This window comes from Acartia tonsa, chromosome 12 (assembly GCF_053477335.1).
Source record: "Acartia tonsa isolate MP-2025a chromosome 12, ASM5347733v1, whole genome shotgun sequence".
Lineage (NCBI taxonomy): Eukaryota > Metazoa > Arthropoda > Copepoda > Calanoida > Acartiidae > Acartia > Acartia tonsa.
In genome coordinates this window covers 11,763,777-11,783,593 of record NC_137271.1, presented here as the reverse complement: position 1 = coordinate 11,783,593, position 19,817 = coordinate 11,763,777, and the positions used below count along the sequence as shown (strand labels likewise).

General features: G+C 31.2%; 1 protein-coding gene across 1 annotated transcript; it reads left to right on the top strand.

Moving 5' to 3' along the window:
• The first annotated feature begins 959 nt into the window (after positions 1–959).
• Positions 960–14,139, top strand: LOC145333061 (uncharacterized). The gene is made up of 5 exons (XM_080178207.1): positions 960–1,178; positions 1,871–1,961; positions 3,783–3,848; positions 9,319–9,405; positions 11,666–14,139. The coding sequence occupies exons 1-5, from the start codon at positions 983–985 to the stop codon at positions 11,730–11,732; spliced, it is 507 nt and encodes a 168-aa protein (XP_080034333.1). The 5' UTR covers positions 960–982; the 3' UTR covers positions 11,733–14,139.
• Positions 14,140–19,817: the final 5,678 nt, after the last annotated feature.

Here is a 19,817-nt window from a genome sequence, read left to right as displayed (position 1 = left end):
AAGATTCCTAGACAATAAGGTACAATATTCTAAGCGAGGCATCTCCATAAGACTCCTAAACTATAATACAAAGTAGAACGAATAAATCTTGCCATCCCCTTAAAGCCAAAGTTTGTTTCTATGCTACTTAAGATTTCAATAACTACTGAACCGATCGAGTTCTCCAGTTTAAGGAAACTCGCATAGGTCCCGGGAAGATTTTAGGCTTCTTTCATGTAGATTCAAGTCTTAGGATGGTTCTAAGCTTTTTTTCTGCCGTGCTCTGCACCTTTGAATACATATCTCCAAGATAATAGGGAGGTAACCGCTTGTAATAATTTTTCAGTGTTATATTTGAAATAAATCATGTTAGAAATATTTGAACTATTTATCATGTAACAATTATTTTTTAATTGAGGTACACATAAAGATACATGAGCATTAACTTTGTTTATCATTTTTAAACAGTAAAAAATATTACTTTTATAAACTATAAAGATTGTATTAAAAAAAAAGAATGATAACATCAATAGAAGCTGAACTTTGACAAACGAACATGAACAAATATAGAGTAACAACGCATTTATTTAACAAAGTTAAAAGTCTCAACGAAAAATATTTTTTAAAAATTACTTAAATGCAGGTTGCTTTTTATGGACATACTTACACTTAAAGGGTTGATTATAGAGATGCTTCGCTTAAAACATTTCTGTTGTAAGATTTCGTCATAAGAACTCAATTACAGAAATGGATACAGAATATAGGTGTATATTTTGACAAGGGAATAATTGTCGTTAATTTAGTTTGTTAACATGGAACTCATTTATTAGCCAGTTTATTTATCCATAGGAGGGGAGGGATTGGGTAAAGGGGGTGGATGGAGGTATCGTTATATTAGCCCACTGCAAGTTTCAATTTATTAGATATCATAAAAATCTGGTGTGACATCCAAGTAATAATGCATCCATTATTACAGAGAGAGGTATTTAAAAAGCAATTAAAAATGTCAGTACATGGACGTGAGAGGGGTAAGCTGGATGAAGGAGCAGCTGCTAGGCCCACAGGCGCAGCTGCAAGCCATGGCGGACTTGAGAGAGCGAGTCTTCTGTCTTCTCTTGTGCAGTGCAGAGCTCCAGCTAAATTATATTTTAGAAGAATAATGATAGCTTTCAAATATAATTATAATACACTTATTTTAGGTCAGTGAGAGTTAATTATTTTAACATTTTTCAAAGTTTTTCTATAGTTGGAGTATGTTTGTACGTCTGCTCAATTTTAAGAAACGCTTTTCTACTGAAAACATATAAAAGTATAGACATAAAAATATATTTAAATCTATACTAAAGTTTAAGTGTGATGTTGGGCCGAAGACCAGGGTCAATAAAACTGGGATTAACATTAGTATTTTAATTATTATTTTCGTAGAAATACGATGTATGATTATTCAGTAAGGCTTAGAACCGGTTTTAATATAGGAGAAGAAAGCCATCCTGGATTCATGTATTAAAAACATTATTCCAGTGATATTGGTTACATTTTTTTCAAACATTTTTTCTTCTTTTTATGTTGAATTTTATTATTTAAAACTAGCGGCTACGCCCCTAGTGACCTTTTGGGACCCTTGAGAGGAAGGGAAATTAATCACCTTCCCCCCACCCTCCTCCTACATTTCATTTTAAAGGGGATAATTTTTTTTCTTGGGCCGATTTATCTTGGGATGTTGGTGGTACCTTCCCCAAAAATAGTTATAACCCTTCCATTGACTTATGAGAAGCTATCCTGTAAGGGAGAACCATATCGGTTCAGTGGTTAGCGAGATCCTTCGGTGCATATACTTTTTACAAGACTTTTTACCTTAATCCAAAAAATTACATACATTTTATATTTTCAGTTTTATTAGTGTTAACCTTGTTTGATCATACCTACAGTAAACCATTATCAGTTCATTCCATGCATGGCAGGCATAATATTAATGCTGTTTGGTAAGTTATAATTTTATATTGTCTGGCGTTGCTACTCTATGATCAATTCTTGTCGGTACGTCCATAATATAAACAAATACCTGTAGTAAACCTTTATCAGTTCATTCCATGCATGGCAGGCATAATATTAATGCTGTTTGGTAAGTTATGATTTTATATTGTCTGGCGTTGCTACTCTATGATCAATTCTTGTCGGTACGTCCATAATATAAACAAATACCTGTAGTAAACCTTTATCAGTTCATTCCATGCATGGCAGGCATAATATTAATGCTGTTTGGTAAGTTATGATTTTATATTGTCTGGCGTTGCTACTCTATGATCAATTCTTGTCGGTACGTCCATAATATAAACAAATACCTGTAGTAAACCTTTATCAGTTCATTCCATGCATGGCAGGCATAATATTAATGCTGTTTGGTAAGTTATGATTTTATATTGTCTGGCGTTGCTACTCTATGATCAATTCTTGTCGGTACGTCCATAATATAAACAAATACCTGTAGTAAACCTTTATCAGTTCATTCCATGCATGGCAGGCATAATATTAATGCTGTTTGGTAAGTTATGATTTTATATTGTCTGGCGTTGCTACTCTATGATCAATTCTTGTCGGTACGTCCATAATATAAACAAATACCTGTAGTAAACCTTTATCAGTTCATTCCATGCATGACAGACTTAATATTAATGCTGTTTGGTAAGTGATGATTCATTTTTTTAAGCCAATGTTTTCTATTATTAGGGTCGGTCCGTCTGTCCGTAACTGTTAGATCTTTTCGTTAATTTAAACATGTTAGAATTGTCTTATCGATCTCAAACTATGCATGATGATTTTTATAAGTTAGTTAGGTACGATTTAGAAAGCTTAACAACTCTTTAATTCTTACACGAAAGTCCGCACGTCATTTAAAACATGCTGATTTTTGGAAATATTTTTCTTGTATGATATAACTATCCTATTTATTCGTAAGGAAAAATAATTATTTTCTCTATGTATTTATCTGATTTTTTGATTAATGATTCCAAGGTTCGATATTATAAGCGGGGCATCTCTATAATCAAATCTTAAAAAATGATGTTCTGCTACTCTATATTCAATTCTTGTTAGTACGTCCACAATATAAACAAATACCTGTAGTAAACATGAATCATACATGGCAAACATAGTATTTATATTAATAAGAGAGAGAATTGACATGGGCTGTTTATTGCAATAGTCTACAAAATTTTAATAACTTTGGGGTCTTGAGTGAATTAAGTTGAGTGTTCAAACATTTCAAACAAGGGTAATATTGTGTATCATCACTTGGGAATGTACATCAATTTATTGGCCATTGTTTTATCTCGATCTTTCCATCCTTGAATACCAATGCTGTTTGGTAAAAAGAAAATTTGATCATTTGTAAGTGTAGCAACTCTTAGATTAATCCCGATCTGTAAATCCCAAATATGTGAATCTAAAAAAAAACTAATAGTGATCGAGTTGTTTAACCTTGATTTGGGTTTTAAATCAGGTTCAGATTTTGTACAGTTCATGTTTTGATTATTTTTCCTTGTACTTTTAACACTTATTCATACATTCTTATTCTACTAAGTGTCTGTCATCCAAATTTTATTAATTTTTGTTAAATGACCTCCTAAGGTCAAAACTACAATTAATGTTATATTTATCTATTTTAAAAGCTTTTTTTTATTAGTGCAGTGTAGCTACTATCAAATTATCAAAGTATTTGCGGCAACAAATAACTTAGTTATAAAACTTTGGGTAGTTTACAGTGCAATGTCCCCTCTCTTTCTGATAATTTGTTTTAATTTTAGGAAAATTAGAAATGAAGCTAGAGAATTAACCAACGATATTTTAATAACAAACAGAATTATTAGAAGGTAATATTTCATTTTTTTGTGGGAAAAAATTATTATCTAAAAGTTGAAAATAAAATACTTTTAAAAGTCAATCTTTTTTTTGTTGTCTGAATGGTTTATATTCAGTGTATCTTAAATCTTTAATTAAATCTTTTCAAAATAAATATGATAAGGCAATGGATTATAAATTGATATACACCCCCAATTATGATATACAAAATTATCCCTTCTGTAATATACAATCAGTGAATCTTTTTTTCCTAAAGATAAAAGTGTTCAACCCTAAATTTGATTTACAAGTACATTCGTCTTGAGGCCCCAAAATTTAAATCAAATAACTTTATTGGGGCCAAAAAGAGGGAAGCTTTAATCATGGATAAAAGGATATGTCAATGGAAAAAAAACTATCAACAAAATTTACAAAATATCAAGGGCCGTGATTTTCAGCAAAATAATTCCATTTAAAATTGTTGAAAATTTGGTGGTGTAATTCTAGCGTAAAAACTTATTTTCTGTAACTAAAGGGAAGTGGGTAAAACTAGGGGAAAAGAAAGGAGCGGTTTCTGGGGAAATTGTTAATCAGAATCCTGGTCCTGTGTCCATGCAAAATATTAAGTTCTGTAATTGAGTACCTTTAACTTTAGATATTCAATTTACTTACCCCTATCATCCTCTATGTTGAAATGAAGATATCCTTTTTATTACGTCCAATGACCTTTGAACTTAAGGTGTGGGTACTATGAATCAAAATATATTTAAGGAAAATAATAATTCTTAAGGAATTTTTTTTATTTTTCTTGCTAAGCTTTCTAGCTTTCCCACCAATAATACTAATCTACAGAACGGGCAATGTTGCTAGAATTTACATCAATGTATTCTCCATTGCCTTATAGAGAAGATTTTCTACAGAATTAATTGTTCTTTTGCCAGATTTCATGTAAAATTCATCAACTTATATCTACATTTCAATGTTATAATTCCAATATAGCTTCGAAACCGATTAATATCCACTGGATATAAACCGGTTTTTAGCCATACTGGAAAATCATATATAGCATTTTATAACAGACAATTTTCACAAATATTGAATTAAGAATCATAAAATTGATATCAGTTTCGTTAGACCGGGCATTCGGCCCTTCGGGGTAATTAACTGGTAATCTTGTAATTTTTCATTTTAATATCTGCGGCAATCTGTCTATAATACGATGCTATATTAACTACTAGCGGCTTCGCCCCTAGCCTCTAGGGCCTTTGCCCCAAGAGGTTTGATTAACCTAATTTTTCGTATTTTAGATTTAAAAAGAAAAAGTAAAAAAAAATTTTTTTTTTTGGGGGGGTATTTTTCATTTTTTGGGGGGGTTGGGGGTGTCCCACCCCCCAAGAAAATAGCTTAAAACCATCACAGGACCAGTAGGTATATTCCCTGAAGAGTAGAGCCCAATCGGTCCAGTGGTTACTGAGATCTTAAGCTTCAGACGGACAGACAGACGGACAGACGGACAGACGGACAGACAGACATCGTTCTACTTTGTATTATAGATTACAATCTGTCTTACTGTATTGGACAGATCCTTTCTGTTTAAAACTTTAAATTAATAAAAAATGAGTAAAAAAATATCATTTTTCTGCTTTATACCAACATTTTGAACTTGTAATAATTTATTTGTATTCATAAGTGTTAATGTGCATTCACTTCTAAGAAGAAAATAGCATAAAACCATTCAAAGACATTTATAAAGTAACCACTATCCATTCGGACCAGCACTTTCAGAGATCTTTAGCTTCAGACAAAAAAACCTACTACTTTATATTATAGGATAACATAAATTGTTTCTTCCCATTTGTTTCACTTTCACCATGAAAAAAATTATTTTCCATTGTGTTTTTTTGTGGTAGTTAATACACACCACGGTTGTTATATAACAAGTTTTCAAGTTTGGGGCGTCTAGACCCACTTAACACTTTAGCTCATTTGCATATCCAGGGACCAAGGGAACATCAAACTACAAATTTAACTAGTACCCAAACATCGAACATGTCCATATTAGTTGCCTTAAATGATAAATATTTTGAGTACCCTTATTAAGTCTTTTTCTGTTGTACAAACGAACATTATATTTTCACAAATAATCTTAAACTATAGAAGGGGCTATTTAGTTTAGCTAAATTGGGAATATAAATCAATCTATCCTCTACTGTGTTATCCCTTAAGATCCCCGAGTTAACACTTAAATGCATATTAGGTGTTTAAGCAAAAAAAATTTTAAAGATGAAATTATTGTTCTTTAAATTTCTTTCCAAGTATAAGATCCATACGATAACTTACCAAAACTAAGAATACGTTATTTAAATAAGTTTATGTGATTTTTTTTCTCATTAGGAGAAAAAATTGCCTAATTAATTATTTTTTCGCTTTCTGTCTGACTAAGCGAAAATAATACAATATGAATATTAAAGTAAAATAGTTTTTCTTCACAGCAAATGTATTTTTCTGTTTTCTGTATGAAATCCTTTAAAAGTACAACTTTAAGCAACCTAGGCTGCTGGCCATGACACATTATATTAACATAAGATCCAAACCAAGGATAACTAAGGGGAGCCAAATGTCTTCTTTTCTGAACAAACTACCCGGGGTATTAGGTTCCGTAACACCCTCAAGACAACTAACTCTAACAACTGACAGAGCAGCAGTAGGAACCATTTTTAATGTCTTTTGTTATGACTCGGAGATTCGAACTAATCACCTCCCCGACAACTAAAGGGTTGCGCATAATGTTGACTTGTGGAGCTCTGGGCGCTGGTTACAACTTGAAGCTAACTCTACTTGTTAGCTAAAATATGGGAACACTTTTATTATTGTCTGAAATATGAAATGCAGGTCAATGCAAATTCAGAAAAGAGACGTGCAACAGTTTATTTTAGTAGCGAAGCTACTCTATAATTTGTATCATTAGTTTGTCTTTCTTCTTGGACGTCATAGAAAAGCAACATATTAAATTAAATATAGGAAAATGGCTTTTAAGCAGAGATCTAAAAGGCAAAAGACAATGGCCGATAAATTGATGTACTACCCCAATGATAATACCTAAAATTGCCTCTTCTGTAGATTAAAATTGATGATTGAAACGTTTAGACACTCAACATAATGAACCAACCAGAAAAAGTTATCATATAACGTTGGGGACTAGTGTAATAAACAGCACAATGTCCCCTGCCTCCATGACTTTTGAGCAACATTAACAAAGAGGAGAAAAATATCAAAACCCTTGCCTCTCAACTTTGTAATTTTGATGTGTAAAAAAAACTTTGCTACTATTTTATGTAATCATCATTGTTGCTATATGTACTCTTTAGTATATATATACATATACATATATACACCCTTCAAATTATCATATTTAGACGCAAGATATTAAATAATTGAGAGAAAACTGAACTTTTAAGTGTCAAAATCTTATAGTATCAAAAACTGGATAGGGACACTACACTAAGTAAAAAAAGTTACTTTGCATCTAAATTTTCGCCTTAAAAATAATATTTTTTCATTTTAACTATATAATAGTTACTGCACCTCTAGTCTTCAGGATTTTTTTGAGAAAGCCCTAAAATGGAGGATCTTAATGGGCTAAAAAACTTATTACTTTATATTCCAAGATAAGACATGCAAAAAATCATAAAAGCAATATATTTTGTCTAAAGGGTGGTAATAACAATAATTCTTATATTCTTTTGGATCATTTATCAGACAATGGACAATTATAAATTACTGTTCTCCAGATTACAAGTATTTAGTTTGTACAACCCAATCAAGATTGAATAAATATCTTAAAACCAACGAATGGGATACTTGATGATTTTAAGAAATAAATATACAATAGATGTATTACCGTAGATGGGCTATCAAACACAATAAGTTTAAAAGGAATTTCTATCAGACGAAATTTTAAATGAATTATATGAATAAATAACTTTCATATCAGAATATGTATACATTCAAACAATTGTTCCTCCACTTATTAGTAGCGAAGCTACTCTATAATTCACAATGTCCGTCCGTCCGTCTGTCCGTCTGTCCGTCCGTCTGTCCGTCCGTCTGTCCGTCCGTCTGTCCGTCCGTCCGTAATTAATGAATTGGGGGAAACGTGATTTTCTCGGCTCATATAAAAGATAGAGAGCTGAAATTTTTTGACAACATTCCCATTATTAAGGAGCACAATTAACTCTTAAACATCAATAGCGGTCGGACTGCTTTTTAGCAGGTTTTAGGCTATTTTTATATTTTCCAAATTTTACCCATATCTTTGGTGTTTATGGTCCGAGTTTCAAAATTTTTTCAGTGAAAGATATCAAAATTAAATTTCCCGTCATTTTAAGAAAACAACAATGACGGTCAGACTGCCTTTTTGCAGGTTTTTGGCTATTTTTATATTTTTCACATTTTCCCCCATATCTTTGGTATTTATGGCCCGATTTTCAAAATTTTTGTGTTAAAGATATCAAAATTAAATTTCCTGTCGTTTGAAGAAAACAACAATGATGGTCAGACTGCCTTTTTACAGGTTTTTGGCTATTTTTATATTTTTCAGATTTTCCCCCATATCTTTGGTGTTTATGGTCCAATTTTCAAAAAGTTTTCAGTTAAAGATATCAAAATTAAATTTCCTGTCGTTTGAAGAATACAACAATGATGGTCAGACTGCCTTTTTGCAGGTTTTTGGCTATTTTTATATTTTTCAGATTTTCCCCCATATCTTTGGTGTTTATGGTCCAATTTTCAAAAAGTTTTCAGTTAAAGATATCAAAATTAAATTTCCTGTCGTTTGAAGAAAACAACAATGATGGTCAGACTGCCTTTTTGCAGGTTTTTGGCTATTTTTATATTTTTCAGATTTTCCCCCATATCTTTGGTGTTTATGGTCCAATTTTCAAAAAGTTTAAAGATATTAAAATCAAATTTCTGGCGTTTTAAGAAAAGAAACAATGGCAGCCAAACTGCCTTTTAGCAGGTTTTTTGGCTATTTTTATATGTTTGACATATTTCCCCATATCTTTTTTAAATTCTAAAACTTTTTTGCATTAACAGTTTTAAATTATTTTTCCCATTGATATGTGCATCTAGTATGTAATTTACTTTAACCGTCTTCATCATACAAAATAAAACAAGGTTTCGTGTTTTTTTCTCCAATAAATCTATTCTTGACTTTAACAAATACACTTTAAATCTACTTATACGTATTCCTATCCACAATTTTTTGTGCTTCGCTACTTATGGATGTTGTCATCCTTGTTTGTTCTTATTGGTTAAAGTTACTGACTAGAGATGTACAATACATAATAAATTTATCAGGGTAATGGGGTGCTTACCCCACCCCCCAAATTTTTGGGTTAACGTAGGCTCCCTTGGATTTATAATTTTTACCCCCCCCCCCCCTCAAATAAAAAGCTTGGACGTCCTTGATATTTATTATATATAGTTTTTCTGTTTCAGTCTGCTGGAAAGAAACGATGATGTACAAAATTGGCAAGGATTCATTCATGTTCGACCAAGACATTCAATTTTCGGACTTACAGACAGGTGACCTACAGTTTTATAGCACCTGCGCTTCTAATATTACATATGCAACATAGCTACTTTGCTTCCCTAATTTAACCCTTAACGGTCGGGGGGGGGGGGGCGTTGAACGCCCCCCCATCCGGTTTTTTCTATCTCATTTTCTGTGTGTGAAAGATAAAGAGCCCAAACTGCTTGACTTTTTAAGTATGGGTATGACACATAACTGAGAGTTGGAATTTTTTGAATATCTCCATCCTGGCGGGCACAGGATGCCAGCAAACCTGGCAGGGTCATCCAGGTAAAGAACAAAAATTTGTTTTTGATTTAAACAAAGCATTTTAACTTACCAAAATACTAAAATATCCTCTAGTAGTACATCCTCATATTAAATACAGATGTTTAAGTCAATTTCAGGTTCCAGGTATGATCCTGCAGGTCCTGATCCTCCAGGTCTCCAGAAATCTTTAAAATGCTCCTGTGGCCGCAATTTTTGACTTAGAGACTTCAAATTTTAAACTTAAGCTTTTCTTACATGTCTACATAATGTATTAAAATTTCATAAAGATCCGCCGCCGTTTTCCCGCCGACCACCGACTGCGGCGGCTGGCAGCTGCCAAGTACAGCTGCAGCCGCTGAAATTATGTTTTGATATTTCAAATATAAAATTTAAATAAAATAAACATTTTCTGCAAAAAAAAATTTTCTTCTAGCTTTAAAAATAAAAAAATTACAGCCGTTTGAAATTTTTAAGTAAAAAAGGACCTAAAAACAAAGGTTGTTAAATAAAAGGGTGAAGGAAGCGGAAATTGACCTTGACTTACTTAAGGTCGGAAATTCACCATAACACAGGGGACTTGCACAGACTGATTAAGGTGCGGCAAGGGGCCCGACTGTTAAGGGTTAAGTTTTTATGTCAGTCTTAAATCCTATTTTTTCCTAAAAAAATATCCTTCTTTCTTTTGTGTAAGAGTTAAAAAAACATTTTAATTTTGTTGTCTTAGTCAAACTAAGAAATCAAATATAGAAAATATCAATATTAATTGAAATTAACGATAAAAAACAATTCCTGTAAAACGCTTATAAAAGATGTATATTTTGAAAATAGAGCACTATATATTATACTAGCGGTGTCGCCCCTAGCCTCTAGGGGCTTTGCCCTAAGAGGTTTGATCAAACCAATTTTCGTATTTTAGATTTAAAAGAAAAAAAAATTTCGGGAGGGGGGGAATTATTATTTTTTTTTTTGGGGGGGGGGGGTTAGTCGACCCCACTATTTTATTTTAGTTCTAAAAATAATTTATTTTTTTTTTTGGGGGGGGGGGTATTTTTCATTTTTTGGGGGGGTTGGGGGTGTCCCATCCCCCAAGAAAATAGTTATAAGCCTTCCCGGGAACTATGAGAAGCTACCCTGTAACGGAGAACCCAATCGGTTCAGCGGTTAGCGAGATCCTTCGCTACAAACAGACAAACAAACACACAAACAAACAGACAGACATCGTTCTACTTTGTATTATAGAAGATGAAACGATATATTTTTATTAGGATGTTGCACCAGATTTTAATGTGCTCATATAAAGTTATATTCACAGAGCTTTTTAAAATAACGATACTCCCCATCTATTCCCTTTGCCCCATCCCCTCCCCTCCTACTAGATTAACGAACTGACCAAAAATTAGGTCCATATTGGCTACCTAAATCGACGACAAATTTCTCCTATCAATATATCCGTGTATCTATATCCATTAACGTAAGTATATATATGGCTCGTTGATGTTAAAGGTTTGAAAACCAGCAATACAGTTTTTTTTCATTATAGCTTCAAAACCTATCAATATCCGCTATATTACAACCGGTTGTCAGCCATACTGAAAACTCATGTATAGAATATATAAACTTTATACCAGTTTTGTTAGCCTTAGCCTTTGGCCCCTCGTGGCTAACAAAAAAGTCTTAATTCAAATAATTTTTAACTTTAATATCCGCGGAGAGATGTCTATAATACAATGCAATAATAGTTATTTCTCGCATCGTATTATAAACGGCTTTCCGCGGATATAGAAAGTACAATTATGAGATTAAAACTAGTTTTTTTAGCCCCGAGGTGCCGAAGGCACCGGCTAAAAAAACTAGTTTTAATCTTATGATTGTACATTTTTATATTCGTAGAAAGCTGGATATAATACGATGCTAGACATAGTTTTTTCGTATTGATGAGAACCGGTTCCTGTCCACCGGATTCGAATGAATACGAGAAATAAATATTACAAATTTTGTATTTAGGTACTCCCGAAGGATGCATGAGCCTGTCTACTACAATGATTCAGGGAATAATCAAGTAATCATGTAGAAAAACATTTCTTTATTAATCCAAGAATTAAATGAAACATCTAGCTGAGCGAAGAAAAAAAAACTTATTTGTCAGTCAAACTAAAAAAATATCATCCAACCACAATTTTAATTATGGCAATATTTTTTTTATATTTTCATAAAAGCTATCACTCAACTATAAATATAAACATCGAATTACCCAAAGCTATCAAATGACATAAAAATACCAAAATCTGTTCTGTCTAGAAAACCATCAAAAAATTGTATTAAAAAATCTGTCATTTAAACAGTAAAAAAGAAGATTAAATTTAACTAAAATATTCCAAGGACAGTAAATTTCATATTTCAAAAAACTAAATGCAAATAGAACAAAGTTTTCCAAATATCCTTAAAACAAATAATTTCTAATATAAATATTTTTATAATTCACAATTTTTATTTATCTAATTCATACCTATTTTTATTTTGCTCATAGATTATCCTACAAATTAATTTTATTCGTAAATTAAGTAGTTGGATTTGTGTTTTTATGTTAATGTAGATCCCTGTATGAAAGAATAATCAGCCCTACTGAATAATCATGTAAAGCATCGAATTACAGACAATTTTCTATGAATATTGAAATTTAAAAAAATTATAAAATTAATACCAGTTTTGTTAGCCTGAACCTTATTTTATTTTTTATTTTGATATTCACGGAAAGCTGTCTATGAAACGATGCTGTATATTACAAGTTAGTTTTACATTATTTGAAAATTCTCAATTTATGAGAAAGATTTAAGGTAGGAAGGGGGCAGATACAATGGGCAAAATTCTGTATAATTAGTTAGAGTTTCTTGTGCCTTACATAGATATAAAAGAACATGTAAGACTTAGGAGACCATAACTACTAGACTAGCCTAAGAAATTTTATGGAAATTAGCCCATTTTGATATTTAAAAAGTAAATATGTCCAGAACTTGAGTTTCATAAATTCTACTTTAAAGGAAGCCTGCAGAAAATACAGAGCTCTAACTGCTGAAAAACTGCCACAAGTAGACCAAATGTCAAAATTTGAAGCCTTCTGCTTCTAAAACAAAAAATTTTGGAGTCTACTTGTGGCAGTCTTTTAGCAATTAGTGCGGTGTATTTCCAGCAGGCTTCCTTTAAATTTATATTTGGGCTAAGTTGGTACATGCTGACAAACTTTTAGTACATTAGATTTATATAGATAAGGAAAAAGTACATTAATTACCTGAAATTTAAAAGAAAAAATAAGTGCCTTAAGAAATAAACTTTATGAAATCAAATCTTTAAACTAGAAAGAATTTGGAAAACTAAGAAAAGCACAGTATTAATATTGATTTTGGCAAATTAAATTCCAATAAAATTTTGTAATTATCTGAAAAAAAACCTTGATATTTTCAAAATCAACAAAGAATTTTATATTTTTAAAATTAGAGTATCACTAAAGATAATAATTTTTAATGCTTTTTGATAATAACTCAATAATCAATTAAAGTTTAATTAAGTTATAACAATAAAGCCTATTTGATGAACTGGCATTAATTTTAATTTGTGATGATTTGTGTCATTTTGTTTGATTGTGCAATCATATTAAAATTTTGCTTAACAACAACAAATGGAAAAGTATAACTCTACTTTGTATAACAACTGCAAGTACAATCTAAATGGCATTATTGACAGGGAGTAAGGGAGTAAGGGAGGGGACAATGAGCAATTAATTCAACTTTAGAATTCTAAAACAATATCTTCAAAACCATATATATCTGGAAAATTCCAAAAATTTAGATATAGCAATCTTTATTAGATTTGTATAATAAGAAATTATTAAACACTGAAAGAAAAGTGTTTAACATTGGGTTATCCTGTCTTATTTTCCTGTAAATAGTCTGTAACTTATCATATAAGATATAACCTTAGTACTGGCAGTTTCTTACAAGATAATACCATAAATGGGGTTTGTTTTCATATTTGACAAGGGCCGGGGTTGTTTGGAATGGATAGTTACAGAAGTATTACAGTAGAATTTCTGGTTTATCCCATCCATTCTCAGAAGAAAACTATTTTGTTTACAAACCAAAATAAACTTGTTTTGATTTTTTTCTTCAAATTGTCTGTTATTATTTGTATTGGGTAATTTAGTAAGAGTCGTCTGCTTTGGGAATAATTGTTTTAGCGGCATTCTTTGCGCTGGTACCCAAAGTCTTTAAAATTTGCAAAAATAATAAAAGTTGCACGTGTTCTGGTACCCAAAGTCCAGGACTGTCAGAAATATGAATTTTAGATCCATTGTCCCCTTCCTTCCTCCCTGCATTATTGATAATTTCCTTTGAGTTTTCTATCCTTATCTATCCATTTTGATATATTATATCATAACTAGCTGCTTCGCCCCTAGACTCTAGGGGCTTTGCCCCAAGAGGTAATTTTAAAAAATGGAGCTGCCTCAGTAACGATTTCAAAATTTTCGGGGGATAAAATTGCAGCTGCCCCAGTATCAATTTCAAAATTTATGGGGAAAAAAATTGGATCTGCCCCAGTATCAAATTCAAAATAAAAAAAGGGGGGAAATTTTTTTTTTAGGGGGGGGGGTAGGGGTGTCACACCCCCCAAGAAAATATCTTAAAACCACCACAGGACCAATAGGTATATACCCTGAAGAGTAGAATCCGATCGGTTTAGCGGTTACCGAGATCTTAAGAGACAGACGGTCGGACGGACGGACGGACAGACATCAAGCTACTTTGTATTATAGATTGTAAGGCTGAATAAAAGTCAGGGATACAAGAATATGACAATGGGCAATAAATTTACCTTTAGTGTCCCAACTCAATAATCTTCAGAAAATCTTTCTTTAGAAAGTTTCCACAATTTAGAAAGGACAAAGTAAGATTTCAAAGGAAAAATATTTGACATCAGATTATCCTGTTTTACAATGCTGTGTAAAACTCAACATTTTCCTTAAAAATACCAAAATAGGGGTTTGATTAGTACTAGAACAAGATACACAGAATAACGATTTATTATTGAAGTATCACATTAGAGTTTTTGTTTACACCAGCCATTCTAAGAGGAAAATGGGGTATTCCTATCCAGTTTTTTGTTTAAGAATGAATAATTTTTTTTTCTTGAGGGAATAAATGATGGAGCGGTAGCTCATAATTTATTCACGAGCCAAAGTAAGAAAATTTATAAGTCAAAGAAAAGTCTAAGAAAGCCAAAATGAAATTTAGATCCACTGTCTTATCCCTATATTTGTCTAATATATAAATATATTAATATAAAATTAATTTTGATAGTTTAATATTTTGGTTAAAACTAGTATTAGCACTGGGTACACAACATTGTGCAACAAAAATTTATCTATTAAGGAATTTATATTAAATAAATATCATTCATTAATCAATAATATAAAGAAAGCATTTTTGGACCATTACTTTATTAAATCTCAGTACAAAATAACTTTGATAACAATTCTGTCCTCAAAGGCAGGAAGTAAGAGGACAATGGGTTCGTTATTGCACTAGTCTCCAAAGTTCTTTTAATAATATTCTTTTATTCGATGGCTAAACAACTTTGAAGACTTTTCTTGAATTTCGATTAAATTTTGGTGATGTACATCAATTTATTGGCCATTGTCTTATTCCTTTGGTCGCTGCTTCAAAAAGAATATTATATATAATTATTTATCTAACTCTAAAATATTCTGCAATCTAACCTTATAAATTTTAATGGTTCTCAGTGAAGATTACTAATACTATCAAATAAAGAATGATTCATTAATTAGTCATATTGTATGCCTATTTTTATATTAAGAAAAAGATAGTGGTAGATACTAATTTTACCTAGATTTTCATGTATAAATCTATTTTTTTTTTTTCAAATTAAATCCTATTATTTGAGGTTTAACGGCTATTTTGTCTGAAGCTTATGACCTCAATAACTACTGATCTGATTGGGTTCTCTATTTTAGGTAAGATTCACATATATCCTTTAATGGTTTAGACTTAAGATTTAAGTATTAAGATGTTTTCAAGCTATTTTCAACCTCATTCTGCCCTTTTGAATACAACGCCCCTAGATGCTAGGTGGGCAGCCGCTAGTATATTATAAAGCTAATAAAAACAATTCGTTTATTATTAGTAAATGTTAAGAACTGAAATGAATATGAAACTTCACAATTGAAATTATTAGAGACCCAATATTATTATGAATTATAGCTCATGTATTATAACTTTTAACAATTCTGTATATATTTTGTTTTTTGAAGGTTCTTAGGAAGCGATGGAAAGTGTCATGTGTGACGTCAAAAAATACATTTATTATCCATCTCTTTTTTTAGTGGTTTCTTCTTCCATCCCTCGTTTTTAGACGTATTTTTATGACGTCACAATTGACACTTTCCAGCACTTCGGTTCTTATGTTTTGTAAATTAATATGTAAGGTAAGCAAAACAAAAAAACCTTTAGAACCTATATGTAATATTAAAATTTATGAGATTTAAAGAGATATAACAGGACAGACTATGATTATAATTTTTTAAAAATTGTCAAAAATATTTTTTTTTCACTTTAGGACATTTTAAAATACTATCCAAAAATACATAATGAATCTTTTTTATTTTAAACGTTCTAAGAAAATTGTCTTTTATTGAAATTGTCGTCCCAGTTTAAAAAAACATGTATTTTTTTAATATCTCTGTTTATAATTAATATTTTGTCTTAGATAATATTTTTAAAGACAAATTAATATATTTTTAATGAAAATGTTAGGTAATGTAAATCTATAGAAATATGCTCAAATTATAAAAATTGTATTTACTTGTTATTTTTATAATGGATTTGTAATAAATCATTAAAGTTTATAGTTTTTATAATTTATGATGCTTCTCTATATTTCATTTTGTCTGTTTTGACAGCAGGATAAAAGAAAATTAATCAATTAAATGAATGAATTAAAACAAGGATGACAACATTCATAAGCAGCGAAACTCAAAAATTAAGGATGGACATCAGGAAAATATTTACTTAAGTTTAGTGTAATAAAAAAAAACATTAAATAAAATAAATCACAAAACCTTTAAAATTGATAAAATGAAAATCTAGGAACCGATCTAGCACCCCAATAATTTACAAATCTTCATAAAACAATTATTGCAAATTAAGAATGTGAACTTATTTAATCCCTGAAAATTTCAAGCGTCTATCTTGAAAAGGAGCTGGGTAAATCACGTTTCCCCCAAAACGTTTCATATGGACAGAAGGACATTTGAAATTATAGAGTAGCTTTGCTCCTAAAAAGAAAGTTTAAATGGGAAAGAGTGCGGTTTCCCTCTAATCGCCAGTCGCAAGGGAGTGGCCATTAAGCTGTTTATTACACTGGTCCCCACAGTGTTATAATAATGTTTTCTTATTCGTTAATAATTTATGGGGCTTCTTTTGTGGAATTTTGATCGTTTGTTCCTTATTGTTGAGTGTCCACATGTTTCAACCACTAATTGTAATCAAGTGTAGCTCTGCAGAGTTAGGACGTTGAATGTTATAGCTACCGACAAAGGGAAAATTATGGAAAATTACCACTCCTCATTTTGAAGAGGGGTTTTGTTACTCGCCTGGCACTTTGTAGGAAAGCACCTATATTACTTATGTAAAAGGAAGAGTTTCAATAAATTATCTTATTATCAAGCACAAATATTATTATTAACCGCCTGTTTACTTGCTGAAATAATTTACTCAATATATATGTAGTTTATTGGCTGCAAGGGTTTTGTCTTTATGTCCTTGTTAAGCTTTTTTGGGGGCCTCATTCCCAATACTTTTATTTGCTGTTCCTTTTAAAAATTTATTTTAAAAATAATTAGAAGCGTTTTGAAGAGGGTTGAAATGTGGAGTATCTACCCCCATGGCAAAATTAAAGGAGATGGATAAACCCCTCAAGTGTTTCCACCCTTTCCACCTTCCCCACGTTATCAAAACCCTGCATACGCCAGTGGTGGTTAGAATGTTATTTTTTATACAAGAAGTTATTTTTAGAAAATTATTAAGAAAAGTAATTAATTAGATTTTTAAGGCTTCTAACCCTCATAAATATTTTAATAAGATTATTAAAATGAAAAAAAATAACATATTTTTTCATAATATTTTTATTAATAACTATTTTTAAAAATATTTAAGGCTTTTAATCAGGGCAAAGATTGGCATCTTTTAATAGTTATTTCTCGCATCGTATTATAAACGGCTTTCCGCGGATATAGAATGTACACTTATTAAAACCAGTTTTTTAGCCCCTAGGTGCCGTAGGCACGGGCTAAAAAAACTGGTTTTAATCTTATGATTGTACATTTTTATGTTCGTAGAAAGCTGGATATAATACGATGCTAGACATAGTTTTTTCGTATGGATGAGAACCGGTTCCTATCCACCGGATTCGAATGAATACGAGAAATATTTTTAAAAACTTGATGCTCTACAACGATACCAGTCCGTCTGTAATACAGTAATAGTTTTCTTAATCATATTAAATAGAACACGTCCGTCCAAAACGTGTCTCTAATAGACTGGACCTTGAAAATCAATCTTAAGGCTTTGGTTGAACTGGTCTATAGGCTGCACAGTCTACTCATATCCGCAGCAGGTCTCCAAGGTTAAGAACCACTTACTAATAGGGTAATTTAGGTAAGAGATTAAAACTGTAACTTTGGGAGAAAGAATGGCTCTGAAAGATAAGGCAGACGGTCCAAGTTTGGGAGTTTCTTTGGATAGGAAGGCGTTATCAAGAGAGCATTTAATACCATTCAATATACTGTTTTTCAATGTCACTTTTGTATTTTTGCAGTTTTACTTTGATAAACCTACAATTACATCATATTTATCTTTTTGTAGTTTGACTGATAGACTGGAGGACCAGGTAGATGATATATTTCAGGTGTTAATCTTGAATAGCAGCTGAGAAAATCACATTTACCCTATAGCGTTACAGACTGACAAAGGTAGCGAATTGCAGACATTAAGTATTTAACAGTTAGAATATAACCATATATAACCACCTACAAAAAAAAATATAATGTGCCACCTACCGATTAGGTTCTCCATTTTAGGGCAACTTTACAACTGCAGGAATGGTTCAAGGCTAAATTATCATTTGGTTATAATCTTGGAGTGATTTTAGACTTTTTTTGCTCACCCCTCCTCCCTCCCTCATAATAAATAAAGACAACAAAGGCTTTTTTATAAATTAAAGCTACAAATTTGTAATTGAGGGATAAAAATCAGGGAGGAAGGGGACATAAAATCATAAATTAAACTGAAATCTAAAATTTTATTAACAATTTTTCTCATTTGTAAAAACTTTGGCTGCACTGTCAAGAAATCAAACTTTGAATTCATCTTGAAGCTACATAATGGTTAATTTTGTTCATATCATTTGGATATTCAGTTCATCAACTTGTCAATGTCTTATCCCTTAGATCCCTGAATTATTTGAAAGATACCCATAAAAGGTTTCGTGATTTTCTAAAAGATTCTCTAAGGAAAGACGACTTTTAGTTTAAAATAAAATTACGCGGAATACAAAATTTGTGATGCCCATGTTTATTGTCGGACGCCGCGATTTTAATTGATTATAATTAACGTATTTCAAGTATACTTATTTATTATATTGAAATCATGTTTTTGCAATGAATATATTATTTGTTTTACTAATTTTACCTGAGTTTTATCTTAAATGATCTCTTTTTAATTAAATCTTATTATATTTTCAGATTTGTTTAAACAATATTTTTTATATTTTTTTATTCCAAATTGAAACTGCAATATTATTTTTAAGTCAGTCAAGATAAGCATTATTTCATTTATCGTGTTGATCCGATCTTATAAAGATAATTAGGAATAATATTGTAAGCGTAGCATCTTTAATTCTCTTTAAAAACTAATATGAGGTGTATAGAGAATAGTCGGATTATTATGTTCAATAATTGCTTAGAAACGGATTAATATTCGCTGAATTACCGGCACTGACGCCCACATGAATAAAAATCATGCATCATATCGTGTATTTACCCCTATCTTTTAAGAACGTGCTTCGCGATGGATGTTGTCGATCAGTA